Raw genomic sequence first — 13,131 nt, forward strand, 5'->3', positions numbered from 1 at the left:
AGGTCATAAGACTAAAACACTGTTTAGCTGGTTTTTATAAAGTGTATTTCACTAAATTTCACTAAGATACTGCTAGATGTACAGACTTTAATATTTGTTCTCTGTTTTTTTCTAGATAGCATCCAGTGCTTTGCTGCTGTGGTATGCATATTAAGCTCTTCTTAAATCAGTGGGATAATTCCTGTGTTTACAGCTAAATTGTGCRAAAAAGCTTCAAGGCATCAAGAGCATTAAAATGTGTTAAGGCCCGGAGGTGTCAGGCCCCCTGAGAGCTGGGTGCCTGGCAGTGTGACCCGGTGCAATCTGGTGGTGTCACTGGGAGGGACCTCTCGCTGAATGCTGCCATTGCTCAAAAATTCAACAACTGGGAAACAACCAATGTGAGGAGCAGACTGCAGAACTGGACATTCAGTGTCTGTGCAGGACTTCGAATGCAAAAGTCAGCACAATGATCCCCAGCTCCTACACTGTGCTTTTTACTTAAAACCATGTAAGAACTTAAACACGGAGGTAGGTATGGTTATCTCTCTTATGTGTAGGGAAACTGAGTCATTATCTATGGAAATAACTTGTCCAAAGTCAACAGGATCAGAGATTGAGCAAAGAATTAAACTCAGACCTCCTGAATTCCTGTCTGGTGTCACTGCTGCTCAGCAACCCAGCTTCTCTTAAAACTGTTTTTTTTTTCCTAATTTGTAGTTCTCAAAGCACCAGCCTATAAATAGAACACACACACCGTGACAATGTTTGCTCTCTGCTTTCAGGCAGTGCTTTCATACATTTCTAAAGCACAAACATGCTTTGCATTTCGAGATCTCAAAGGGTAACCCTATTGCTTCTTCACTATCGATATTTGACTAGTGTGTTTCCAAAGCCCTATCTTTCTCAGATTACATGGGATTTCATCAGCAATTGTGACATTCTTTTCATACATCAGTTTTTATTTGGCAGTGAGGATTTTAGGTTCCCAAGGAGATCAGGCTCAGACCACACTCATTTTCTTTATACTTAAAAATATTTATTTGTTTTACATAGGGGAGATAAGTTGGATTTGATTGAGGCTAATATATTTTCCAGTAATTTCTGTCATCAGACAAAATTGCTGAGCCAGGTGCTGGTCACACAGTAAGACACTAAAATACCTTTCTGAAGCTGTTTAATAGACCTACTCTGYTGCAATGTCTGTCAGTCTGGCTGGCTGTGTCTAAAAATTAAAGCCAGAACTTATATTCTTACCACAGAAGAATTTACGTACAACAAAAAGTGTGGTCATTTAGATTTGAATTAATAAAAGGTTCAATTTTGATCAACTATGCTGATGTCACACATTTTATTTAGATTTCTGACTGCCAATGCTTTTACCTGAAAAACACCTTACACCTAATAATCTGCTGTCATGAAACACTTGTAATTCTGCAGTCAATATTTCCCTATGTTTTATGATCATCCTGTGTATCTTACTTTATTATTCATTGATTAATGATGTCAGAGACCAGCAGAAGATTGGGGACAAGAAGTGTGTTTACCTCTGCCCTGTTAAACCATTTCTGTGGGTCAACAGCAGATTTCAGTTTCAAGGCTGTCAACCTTGCCTTTTCAAGAGTATTTTCACTCTTTTAAAAAGCTACCCATCTAAGCTAAAAAGCTTTTTAGCAGTTTTTAGTCTTCATTCTTTTGTATCAATTTTTATTTGCATTTATTGTATTAGCAATCCTACACTTTACTTGAAGGTACACTTAATGCAGATGCAGTAAGTCATTTCAGTACCAGATATAAACTATTCAGTAATTCAATTTTTACTTTTTCAACAGACATAAATTATTGACCAGACAATGGCCCACAGAAGTCCAATCTTCCCAACTCTTGCCCCTTCTGAAAGGTACAGTCTAGAATATAAAAACTCATCTTCCTATTGCACAGTGTTGTGTGTCTCTTAATTCCCTACATATAGTTATGCTGTAACTTAGGACTTTGGTATTAGTGTGCAAAGCAAAGTGAAATACCATGGACATTCAAATCATGGCCAAAATTACAAGTCCTTACTCAGCTTTTACTTAGCCATTTCCCAAAGAAATTAAATAGYTTAAAGTTTTACTTACTAGAAGTCCAAAAATACCATACTTTAGCCAGGTTCTAATATCATGGAATGAGTTGTGAAAACACGGAGCCAAAAGTGACCTCTGTTGGAATTCTCATACATCTCTATCAATATCAAAGCTTGTAATAATTTTGGTCTTGCCTCAGTTTCCATGCCAACATATGCTCCTGTCCAGGTCATGGGGGGAAAAGCTTCTGTGTGGTACTACAGGGTAGCTATAGAGACAGAAAAGGGAYTGGCACAAGCTATTCCTTTTTAATCCTGATCTGCTTTTATTTCATTTACAATACCTATTTTCAATGGTTACGGCTTTGATTAAGGCTGAAAACTAAAGACAAATAACATTACTTTTGAAATTCAGTACAAGGGTTTGAATTTGGATTCTCAATCAAATTATAGTTCTGATTTGTAACTACCTTTATTATATGCTAATATCCTTTCCTTAAGATCCTGTGGTTCTGTAAGCTTGAAGAGTATGAGAAAGAACCTGTGCTGCCTTTGTACAAGATACACTGTACACAACACAGCACCCGCTTATTTGCAGCGGTGGGGACTCTCTCTGAGAATATTCTGGGGCTTCTCCCCGGCATGGCCAGCACTCAGATAGTGTCACACTGTATCCAGTGCAAAGGCATGGCAGGGTTTTGTGCAAGAACTCGACAACATGTGGATCTTGTTCCCCTGTAGACGGGTCCGAAACATCCCGCTGCACAGCCAGGCACTGACAGCAGTCCCGCTGGCATCCGCCAGCCTGGTGGATCAGCTGGAGGACAGAATCCTGAGCCATGAGAAAACAACAGCGGCTCTTGTGGAACACGCCTTTCGCATTAAGGAGGACATTGTTTCCACGCTGCACAGAATGCAGAACAAAGGGGGGGGTGACCGGTTGGCAAGGCAACTCTTGGAAGAACACATCCGAAACATAACTGCGATAGTGAGGCAGCTCAACCGGGACATCGAGGTATGGCAAGAATGTTGCACAGCACTAATGCCAYCTCAGCTACTTATTCCTTCTAATTTCCTAACAAAGTTTACCACAGGATAAGCAAAGGTCAGACAAGGTCTGAAGATCCTGAAAGCTTATAAATTGTTTTTACCACTTGAAAAAGTGTTTGCAAATTACATAATTCTTTCGGCGGCTATGAAAATAGCACAGGATATTAACATATAAACACAGGAGCCTTTGTGGTTCTAATAAGCTTGCTTTCAAAAGCTGCACTRGAAAATCTTGAAAAAATGAATTAATGTGACACTAATACCCAGCTCAACTTCAGCCCAAAGGGTGTGCTGTATAAACACTAGGAAATGCCTTAGCTCTATAATAAACTTTCTTTCCCTTCTGACTCACTGACGACATGAAGTAACCAAACCCAACTGCTCATTTTTATGACCTAATCATAGGCATACACATGACTTCATGTCTGACCTCTGCTGCAGTGAGCAACAGGGGTGTGGTGGGGAAAATGAAAGGAGAAAAAAAATTAAGTCTCCATTTCACTGTCAAGTTAAAAGTTATACATATTATGGTATTTATGTGCAGATTGGACACTTATAATAAGAAATACTAAAATACTTAAAATATCTTTTAGTACATTACAGACAAAGCTTTTAATGAATAATAATAAAATGGCACCTGAGGATACTGAATTACTGAAAAATAATGAGTRACATTTTAACTGTACATTAAATGTGACATACTGAGTTTTTATTTGCATATGAATGCTCTGTAGATGCTGCAGGAACAGATTCGTGTCAGAGACAATCTCAGCTATGGAACAAATTCTACCCTGAAGAGTCTTGAAATGCGGCAGCTTTCTGGCCTAGGAGATCTTCGGGGAAGAGTTGCAAGGTAAAAGTCACCATGGAACCATGTTTTGGGGGCTAGCTAATCTTGATCTAATCCTGAAGTATTAATGATTCAACTTTGGCAAAATTCCAAGGATAATTTTGCTCTGTGTTTTCAAGAAAATGAATAATAATCCTTTGCATTCCAGTATTATGTATTAAAYTTGACAGTATCACCCTTAATTCCTAGAATTCCTGAAATTAGTTCTAAATAAATTACTTCAAATTCGCTGGGAATTTGGATTTGGTTCAGCTTTTAAGAAGTACTGTGGTTAGACTCGTGTCTTTGAAACACGTTAATTAGCACAATTATAAAGACAGCATGGAACAATCTGCACTTGTGAAGAACAAAATAGTTGCACATTTTTGCATACATTTYAGAAGTAAAAATCTGCACGTTCAGTTAGTGGTTAGCCATATTAAATCCCACATGGGCTACATGACACATAAGGAACAGAAAACTCTACAATAACAGAGGCTTTACAAGCTGCCTGAAGCTCTGGGTTACAACTGAGCAGCCACAGAGACTTCAGTTGTGCCATCAGTGACACAAYGAAAACCCCAGCACAACAACATTTGCTTAAATATCTGTATAGCTGAACATGAAAGACAGAGGATATGTACAAATATAGCAAAAGGCTATAGCCTGGCTTACAGTTGCTTGGGTAATAACTTTGGTGGAGTTATACTTGTCCTGAATTTGACCTGTTGTTCATATTGTACAGGTAATTTTACTTTCTTTTTTGCATGGCAGCTGATTTAGTGATAACATACAACAGCCTACAGAAATAATCAGAGAGGGATTTTCATTGAACTAAGGTTTTCTCATAAATTACTCAATYATCTGAATCTTCCATTATAACTTTCATGGTCCATTTCATAGAAAATACTCTGGAGGTGTTTTAAAAAGAATTAAGCATTTAGTAAGTTATGCACTTACCCGTTAGCAAACACAAATAAACTAGTTTAGTTTGTCAAATCAGAAAATTGATTGAACAACACATAGAGATTCACAGACACATATCTATCCTGTGAGAAATCGCCCCAAAATGTACATGCTTAGATCTTCCTGCTTCTTTATATAAAACCTCTACTTTGAGATCATACYACATCCCGAGAGGGGTTCTGTGTAGAGCAACACTGTTACTGACACCTTGGGAAGMAAAATGTGGTGCCTTTGCCCTCAGTCAGGGAGCTCAAGGGAAGAAACTGGTGCTGGTGTGGGCATCAGTGTGTGCCACTCTCCTGCCMTGAGTACGCGGTGTGGGAGGGTGGGGACAGGCACAGGCTGTGCCAGGGCTTCTTCCTTCATTTCCTTAGGGCACCACCCTTGTATTATGCCTGGGTTGCAATTTATCTGAGAATTGTATGAGATTATATCCATGTGCCTTATGTCAGACCATGGGATGAATGTATATTATTTGTAYTCATTACCATAAGAGAATCAGTTTATTGCCTTTTAACTGTTAYCTTCAATTCTGCATTCTATGCTTCTATTCAGCATACAAAAACAACAAAAAAAAAACCAACAAAAAAAAACCCTGAATGAGGAAAAAGATAATCTTTCCTTTATCAGAAAGCAATCTAAAGCAGCGTTCCATGAGAGAAAACTATTTGCCTTTATTTACAAACATACTCTACTTTGAAATTAGTGTTCCAGTGAATAATTATTGCACTAGCTGGAGATTGTGGTCAAGACAGAGGTTTGTCATGCCCTTGGCATAATACAGAAATTTCCCTTGGATCAACACTTTCTGATTACTCTAGCCAATGCTCCTTATATCAAATGCACTTTACTCACCAATGTACTCTAGTCCTGCTAGCTTTCAGCTGAGTTCAGAGTGAAACATTAGAAACATGATCAAGTTACTGCGGGTTACCAGCTTCCTGTGCATCAGCTTTCAGCACAGCCAAGGCACTACCTGAGGCTCAGGCTGCAGTRGCTCTGAGCACTGTGTTTGCTCCAGGCTGGCAATGTGCAGAAGGACAGTGACAACCAGTTTATACAGTAAATTGTAAAGCCTGAGCCCTTTGTCATGTAATGACTTAGGTGTCCATCAGGATTCTGACCAAATTTCAATTCCAGTAATTACAGGCATACTAAACATCCTATTCAAGTTTCATGTTGGAGAGAGGGGTGTTTATTTCCTAACAGCAACTGTTCTGTAACCTGTCAATATATCATGAAACAACTGTCTCATTATTTCTTGAGGGCTGGTGCTTTTAATGATGGGAAGAAGGGATCCCTKCATGCACATGCAGTTCTGAAGCATAGCTCCAAACCACACTGCACACAGCTCTGCAGAAGTGACATACCTCACTCCAGCACAGAATCAACTAATATTGCTAACAGAAGATGACTGAATGCATGTTACAGCTCATCCCTCTGGATCCTTTCTCAATAAGCATGGCTTATTGATGAATTTGTAAATRGTTATCACAGCCCTGAATAATCTGTAATTTTAAGAAAAAAATAYTACCTCTAAAATTCAGTGACACATTTAGCACAAAATTAGACAGATGCCAGAATATCCATTTCTCCAACCTCTTGTCCCTTATGTTGTCAATTTTATATAATACAGATTTACCAATCCTTTTCTATTGATAGTGAATCATAAAATTCATTAGTGCCTTATCATTTATTTAGAGAATTAGTTGTGGATAATGAGCATTTGTCTGGCAAGTTTAAATACAGCAGCCTGGCTCTTAAATACCGCAGCAGCTCTTCATATAAGCTTCCTGAGGGCTGAAACATCCAGAGAAATGGCAACTATGTGTGTTCAAAATGGGCCTACTTTGCATATATAGATGATTTTTTCCTGTACATTATAGAACTGATTCATTTCAGACAACCTGGACTCATTACATATAGGCAGATGATGAGTCTGATGTGTCTGGGCTGCAGCATGTTCATGAACTCTCYGAGAACAATAAATGTGCTGCTCTCTCGTGCTGTGTGGGAGGTGGCACCACCAGGGTGGCTCTGGGCTCCCTGCCCTGAGCCAAACCAATCCCCCAGCTCCTCTCTGCTCCTGCCCAGTGCCACATTGGACATTTCAACTTGCTTTTAATACCTATTCTCCAGCTGCTTGTTTTTCACTGAAACACTGTCATTTTGACTGAATATAATAAAACAGGAACTTTCGAATTTCTCCATAGCATTACAGTGCATGTATATAGCACCCAGCTGCAGATACTGGCACAGTTCAGCTTTATCTATGCCCTAGTGATACTGAATGGAGCAGCTACTTGTCTTTTGATTTCTTTGATGCTGAACACTAATATTTTTTTCCAGGTTGAAACTAATCAGGTGTTTGTGAGTGTGTACCACAGAAATAGAAGATAAACCAAAAATAATCTGACCTCTGCATRGCATACCAGGCAGACATTAAATTTGCATTAGTCAGAATTTTAATGTTTCAGTTACCATGGAACTACATGAACTCTTTGACCACTGAATTCCATGAAGAAGAGAGATACTCTGTGATTAAACCCAAAACTAATTGACTTTAAAAACAATTACAGGTGCTTGCTGTTTACATTTGCTGCTGTAGTTTCAAAACTATTGCTTTTTATATTTTCTGCCATGCCTCAGRGAAACAAAACTAATTTTTTTGGACCCCACAACTTTGGTGACCAGGTGCAAGATGATTTCATTCCTCTGATTCTCTCTGATGGTAATTACATGAAGAGATTTGGCTTCTCTCTTCTTTCTAAAGAAGCTTCCTGATTGTGAGACTTAMAAGTTGTTCACTGCTATGTAAGCCCTAGCTGGGCTCCCAGCAGATATTACTAATGGGTCTCACAATGCTGAACTGCTACACTAGAAATTAATTTCCACAAATTTTATAATGTCTATGTGCTATTTAACATTACTGATTATTTTCATATTGAAAYGGTACCATAATAAGCAGATGCTCTATTTGTCATTTTAGCTGTGGCTTTCCCTTCATGTTTAATGATAATGGCAGCTCCTGTAACCGAGGTGATGAAAATGCATGTAGAAATGAAAGCCTTYGAATTGAAATGTGACTAAAAAGATGACAAAGTGTGTCACTGGTTTAGGTAATGACTTAACACGCCTCAGCTTGTTCCATTTTGCTGTCTTTTTYTCCCTTGAATTATAACTGCTGTCTCTTCCTCATCAGTTTCCTAGATCCAATTTGGTAACATTGATGATTACATATTTCCCTCAGCAAAAAAATATGAGTCATACTTCACAGAGGTCTTACTCCTGAAATCACAGTGCTCACGTTTTTACAGCTCAGTTAATGTCCTTATAGCACTACTGTAGGTGAAATCCACCTGATCAAATTATTTTTGAAATCTGGTAGAAATCACACATTCTGTAGCATGTTTATCCTGAAAATGTTACAGCATCAAGAAATGTTCCAATGTGAAGAAAGGATACAATAATTATTATGTTCCAGGACTTCATTTTATAGTCTTTTCTGAGACAAAATTGCCATTGCTTTTAATGACAATTTATTTATTTCCCTAAATAAAGAATCGTAAATTTTGCCCCACATTGTTAACTACACATATTAGCTGTATACTACTATTTCACAAATAAACATGCAAAGCTACAATAATGAAAAAGTGGTCCTCAGTTATTTAAACTTCTAATCATGTCGGTGAAATCACACACACCTTTTCAGACACCTTCTGGAGTATGACAAAAAGACATGGAAGTGAAATTCTGCATCTTTGCATTTCTGATGTGACTTCCCTGAGTGATAACACAGCCTGTCCAYATCATGTCAGTGCCAAGAACAATGGAATGTGGGTATCAGACTATTTGATCTCGAGGCCTATTTGGGAGCACTTTGCTGAATACTCTCAGATGTATTACCATTCTTACATTGCTTTCCCAGCCAGCCAGCAATTTCACAGAAATGTCCTGTATAAAACGGATAATTAAAAAAGCCTGGACCTTATATTCTATTTGGCTGGTGCTTTGTTTTTTMTCTATTCAACAGGTGTGATGCTGGGTTAGCCAGGCTGTCTGCAGAGCATAAAATTACGTATGAAAGACTTCAGAGTCTAAGTAAAGACCAACACACCTCCAAGCTGATCTTAGAATCTAAAATCAAAGAGGCAGAAATTCAGGTATGGTATTTAGACCAAGGCAATCTGTGTACAGGTAAGAGTTCTAGTCTAATTCACACAGGCTCCATTACTGTTAATTATTATCCTGGGAGGTCACAGATATACAAATGGAGAGATGTATCAGCTCACAGTCCTTATCACATTGACCATTGGTACCTGGGTGTGTTACTCTATTGCTCAAACTGAAAAGGTTCTTAATTTCTGCCTTCAGCACTCTGTGTAGAAGGGATTAGTATGTAAAGGCACATGCTCAACAAAACAACAACTATGCAAGCATCAGTGTCTTTCCCTGTGTGTTTTGACCTTCCCAGGATGATTCTATATGTATTTGAACACATTTTTTGAAGGTCTGCAAAACAAAACTGGCTTTGGGTTCTGTGAATCCATTAATCTGTCCGTCAGGTTTCTCTTCCATTGGGTTTGAGAATGGAAGTGAGCACTAGATACAAGCAGAGACTTGGAGATATGAAGAATCCTTTTCCTTAATGTCACATCTCAAGGCCTTCTCATTTTCTTGGTCAACAAAAGTATTTTACATCTTCATTTTGCGGTAGGTAAATGGTTAAAATCCACTTTGCCTTTCTCAGAAGCCTCAGTGTAGTATATTAGCATGCCAGGAGCATGTTTTCATTCATCTTGTAATGAAGCAGAACAGKATGCTTTGAGAAAGTGGGATGATTGCTTTGGTGAGAAGTATTTTCTTCTAGTAATGACTGCTCCCCAGTTAAAGCCAGCACTTCTGTCACTGCAGTGGTCATTGTACACAGAGTGATGGAGCACATCCCTCAGTACTGGTGGAGTGCTTTGGAATTTGTTTATTCTGATCGTGTGGCAACTTGGAGATATATGGATCATGCAAATTCAGCTGTCTCAAAGGGGAGCAGGCAGAGGTTTTTAAGGCAAAACTATTCACATTATTTAAGGAAAACAATTACAGTTTTCAAAATGTTGATACTTTTATATTGAGAGATAGCATGTTTCATGGTAAAATATGCAAATTCAATAACTTTTGAAATGATAGCAAAAGTGAGTTCTCTGTAAGACCTCCTCTACTGTTATAAAAATGTCCCAAATGAAACGGAAGAAATGCTGTTTAACAATAGCAAATTCCAAATTTTGTTTCAGATTTCTCATCTGCTGAGCAGAGTAGAGCAATCAATAATGCAACAAGAAGCAAAGCTGAAGATTGCCTACAAAGAGAACAACCAACAGCTGCAAGTCCTGGACACAAAGTAAGGGCCTGGGAAGCCTTGCTGTTGTTGTGCACCTTGGGAGCAGGGTTTTCCCTGCTTAGTTTTCCCAATCTGACTGTTGTAATCTTTAGGTCTACAAAAGCAGGAACCTCTTTGAATATGGGTGTTTGCTCCGCAGAGATTACAAAAGCACAGTGGTTCTGTCAAAAGGGCCTTGCTTTCACCAAGAATTCTGCCCTCAATGTGGTTAGGTAATTCTGAAAAGTTTATCAAGTCCTAGTTAAGTATTCAGGCAGAACTTGTTTAAAGGACACAACTGAAGATTTTTGTAAGAGAGGCCTGGTGTATTTTTGCAAGAACTATACAAAGCAATGAATGCTGGAGATGGCTGTCCAGAGCAGGGGGAAAAGTTCAGCTGAAGCAAGCAGGAAGCAAAGCACAGCACTCACTGAGTGTGCTTTAAATAGCCTCCAATCAGCATTAATATAACTGCAATACCTAAATGATTAATGATAATTTACTGTGTACTACCAGGCATTCTATGGGGACATTATACTCAATTCAGATGTGAACTCCTCTCTAGGCAGTAGCAGTCCTGSTATAAGACATCAACATCCTTATTTCTTATTGCCCTCCTCAGCAGTCCAGATTTCAAATATTCACTGGAGAAAAGAAACAGCTTCATTGGCACAATTGSTTGGTGTAAAGTTGAGGTGGGCACAGGCAATTTAAGTGTGGCTACAGGAACCAGCATTGCCACCAAAATAAGTGGCTACCAAATCTTGGTTCAGATTTAAGAAGTATGGACCCAAAGTTTATAATCTGAATGGATGACCATATTCTGTTTTCAATGTCACAATGAWTTTTTATCTACAATGCTTCAAATTTTTGTGATGTGTTTCATATAAATGTTGGCTCTTTCATCTTTATTTTCTAAACCAATGTTACTGTATCCAGTTTAAATAGCCTTAAAAGTCAAAAGGTCACCTTAATGTGGTGAAGAATATATTAAATTGCTGATTTGTGTTTTTATGAACATGTTCTTAAAAAAGTCACTGCTGAATGACCAGTTCTGCGCTTTTGTATCTGCTAATTTCTATTGTGCTCCTAGATTAAAAAATGCTGTTGAGGAGCTCACCAGTCAGATTTTGTCTGCACGAAGCTGGTTGGAACAGGAACATGGAAAAACTGAAAAAGAGCTTGTGCAAAAAATTGACCAACTCTCACTGACTTTTAAGGAAAGCACTGTAAGTTTCATTAAAATGTCCTGTAACAATTCTCAGGAAGAATTCCAAAGCATTATTAATTGCTGAGATGATGTAATTGAGATATTATTTGAGTGAGATTTTCAGACGGCTTCAGTATTTTTGCCTCTTCATTGCTATCAAGTGTAACACTCCCACAACCTGAGAATCTTTAAATTAATCTGGTCACTGCTAACTAGATCAGTATTTTAACCTACACTAATCAAGTCAGTTAAAATGATTTTAGGAAAAATTGTAATTCCTTATATTTTTGAATTCCAGACAAAAGATGATTAATTAATACCTATTTCTTTTTTWAAAAGGCCACTGTTATTTCACATGCAGAGTGAATCAGTAAAATTTTTTTTTCCGGCTCCAGGAAATGAGTGAGAGAGGTATTGAGATGAAATTCAACCAAATGGCAGAGAAAATTGAGAGAATAGAAGAAATGCAGAAGATAACCATGGAAGGACATGAAGCAAAACAGACTGAAGAAAAGATAAATATTCGCATTGTCAAACTTCAAAATGAGATAAATGAAGATGTAAAAGAAATGAAAGCTGAAGTTAATGCTGGTAGGACCATAGTTATCAAGTTCTTTATTCTGAATTGTGGTAACACTGATCCACTCATACTAATATGCAAAATGTCTTTGCTTGTATCAAAGTAGTTTAAATTCTTTTGGGGCAGATGAAATGGCTCCTGTGAAATTAAGGATGATTTTCACTGAGTGTGAAGAGCACAGCAATAAGGGATGACATCTTAACCAGCTTAGAAGTGCTCTTTCCAGAGGAGGCACAGCCATGGCTTGGCTGCCATTGGGGCATTTCTGCCATCAGCACACAATTAAATCCTATTTTCCTTCAGGACTTTCACTGTGCTCCTAGTGCAAAGCAGTGTTATGTAAGCACATTCTGATATGACACTGTGATAGCAGTGATGTGATTCTCTTGCTCTTCATGATGAACTAACATCATTCTCCACTGCAATTAGGGTTTGCAGCTATCTATGAGAGCATTGGGTCTCTMCGGCAAGTTCTAGAGGCCAAAATGAAGCTGGACAAAGATGAGCTCCAGAAGCAGATCCACCAAATGAAGCAGGAGGTGCCAAGATGGGGAGAGGCTGGACCATGAGTGCAAAATGCTGTGGGAGATGAGTGTTTACCTGGCTGAGGAGGCAGACTCCAGTGCTGTTCCAGTCTGTAATGCCAATTACCTGCATGTCCCAAATGAGACTCTGCTGCTGCTGCTGTTGTTGCTGCTGCTGCTGCACTSTTTGCTCCCAGCAGTAAATGCAAGCTCTTCGTGGATAACTGRCAATGAGCCTTTGGAGCTCAGTGCTGCTTTGCCACTGCACTACTCCAGCTTCTGTCAGGAAATCAAGCACTGTGTAAAACTGGAGTAAGACATTGGTGAAGTGGCACCTGGTTTGTTAAAGGAATTCCAGTTTTGCAGGCTTGATCAGGCAGCTATATGCTTTTATATATAAGCACCTGCACCYCTCCCCCTTAAAGAAAAAAGGCAAGTTCCTATCATTTGCTTCATCTGACTTTGGCAAGATTCTCCACTTTGATACAAATTACTTAGTTGAAATGAATAGACATTTTTACAGTGACTTTCTCTATGAATGAATTCCTGTGAAG

At 38.6% G+C, this 13,131-nt stretch overlaps 1 protein-coding gene across 1 annotated transcript; it reads left to right on the plus strand.

Moving 5' to 3' along the window:
* The first annotated feature begins 1,815 nt into the window (after positions 1 to 1,815).
* On the plus strand, positions 1,816 to 12,636 carry FAM81A (family with sequence similarity 81 member A). The gene is made up of 8 exons (XM_057384542.1): positions 1,816 to 1,879; positions 2,786 to 3,059; positions 3,829 to 3,947; positions 8,923 to 9,052; positions 10,178 to 10,284; positions 11,357 to 11,492; positions 11,869 to 12,064; positions 12,483 to 12,636. Exons 1-8 carry the CDS (start codon positions 1,833 to 1,835, stop codon positions 12,620 to 12,622), a joined length of 1,149 nt encoding a protein of 382 aa, XP_057240525.1. The 5' UTR covers positions 1,816 to 1,832; the 3' UTR covers positions 12,623 to 12,636.
* The last annotated feature ends 495 nt before the right edge of the window (positions 12,637 to 13,131 follow it).

This window comes from Malurus melanocephalus, unplaced genomic scaffold, assembly GCF_030028575.1.
Source record: "Malurus melanocephalus ecotype Western Australia unplaced genomic scaffold, MMel_1.1 scaffold_717, whole genome shotgun sequence".
Taxonomy (NCBI): domain Eukaryota; kingdom Metazoa; phylum Chordata; class Aves; order Passeriformes; family Maluridae; genus Malurus; species Malurus melanocephalus.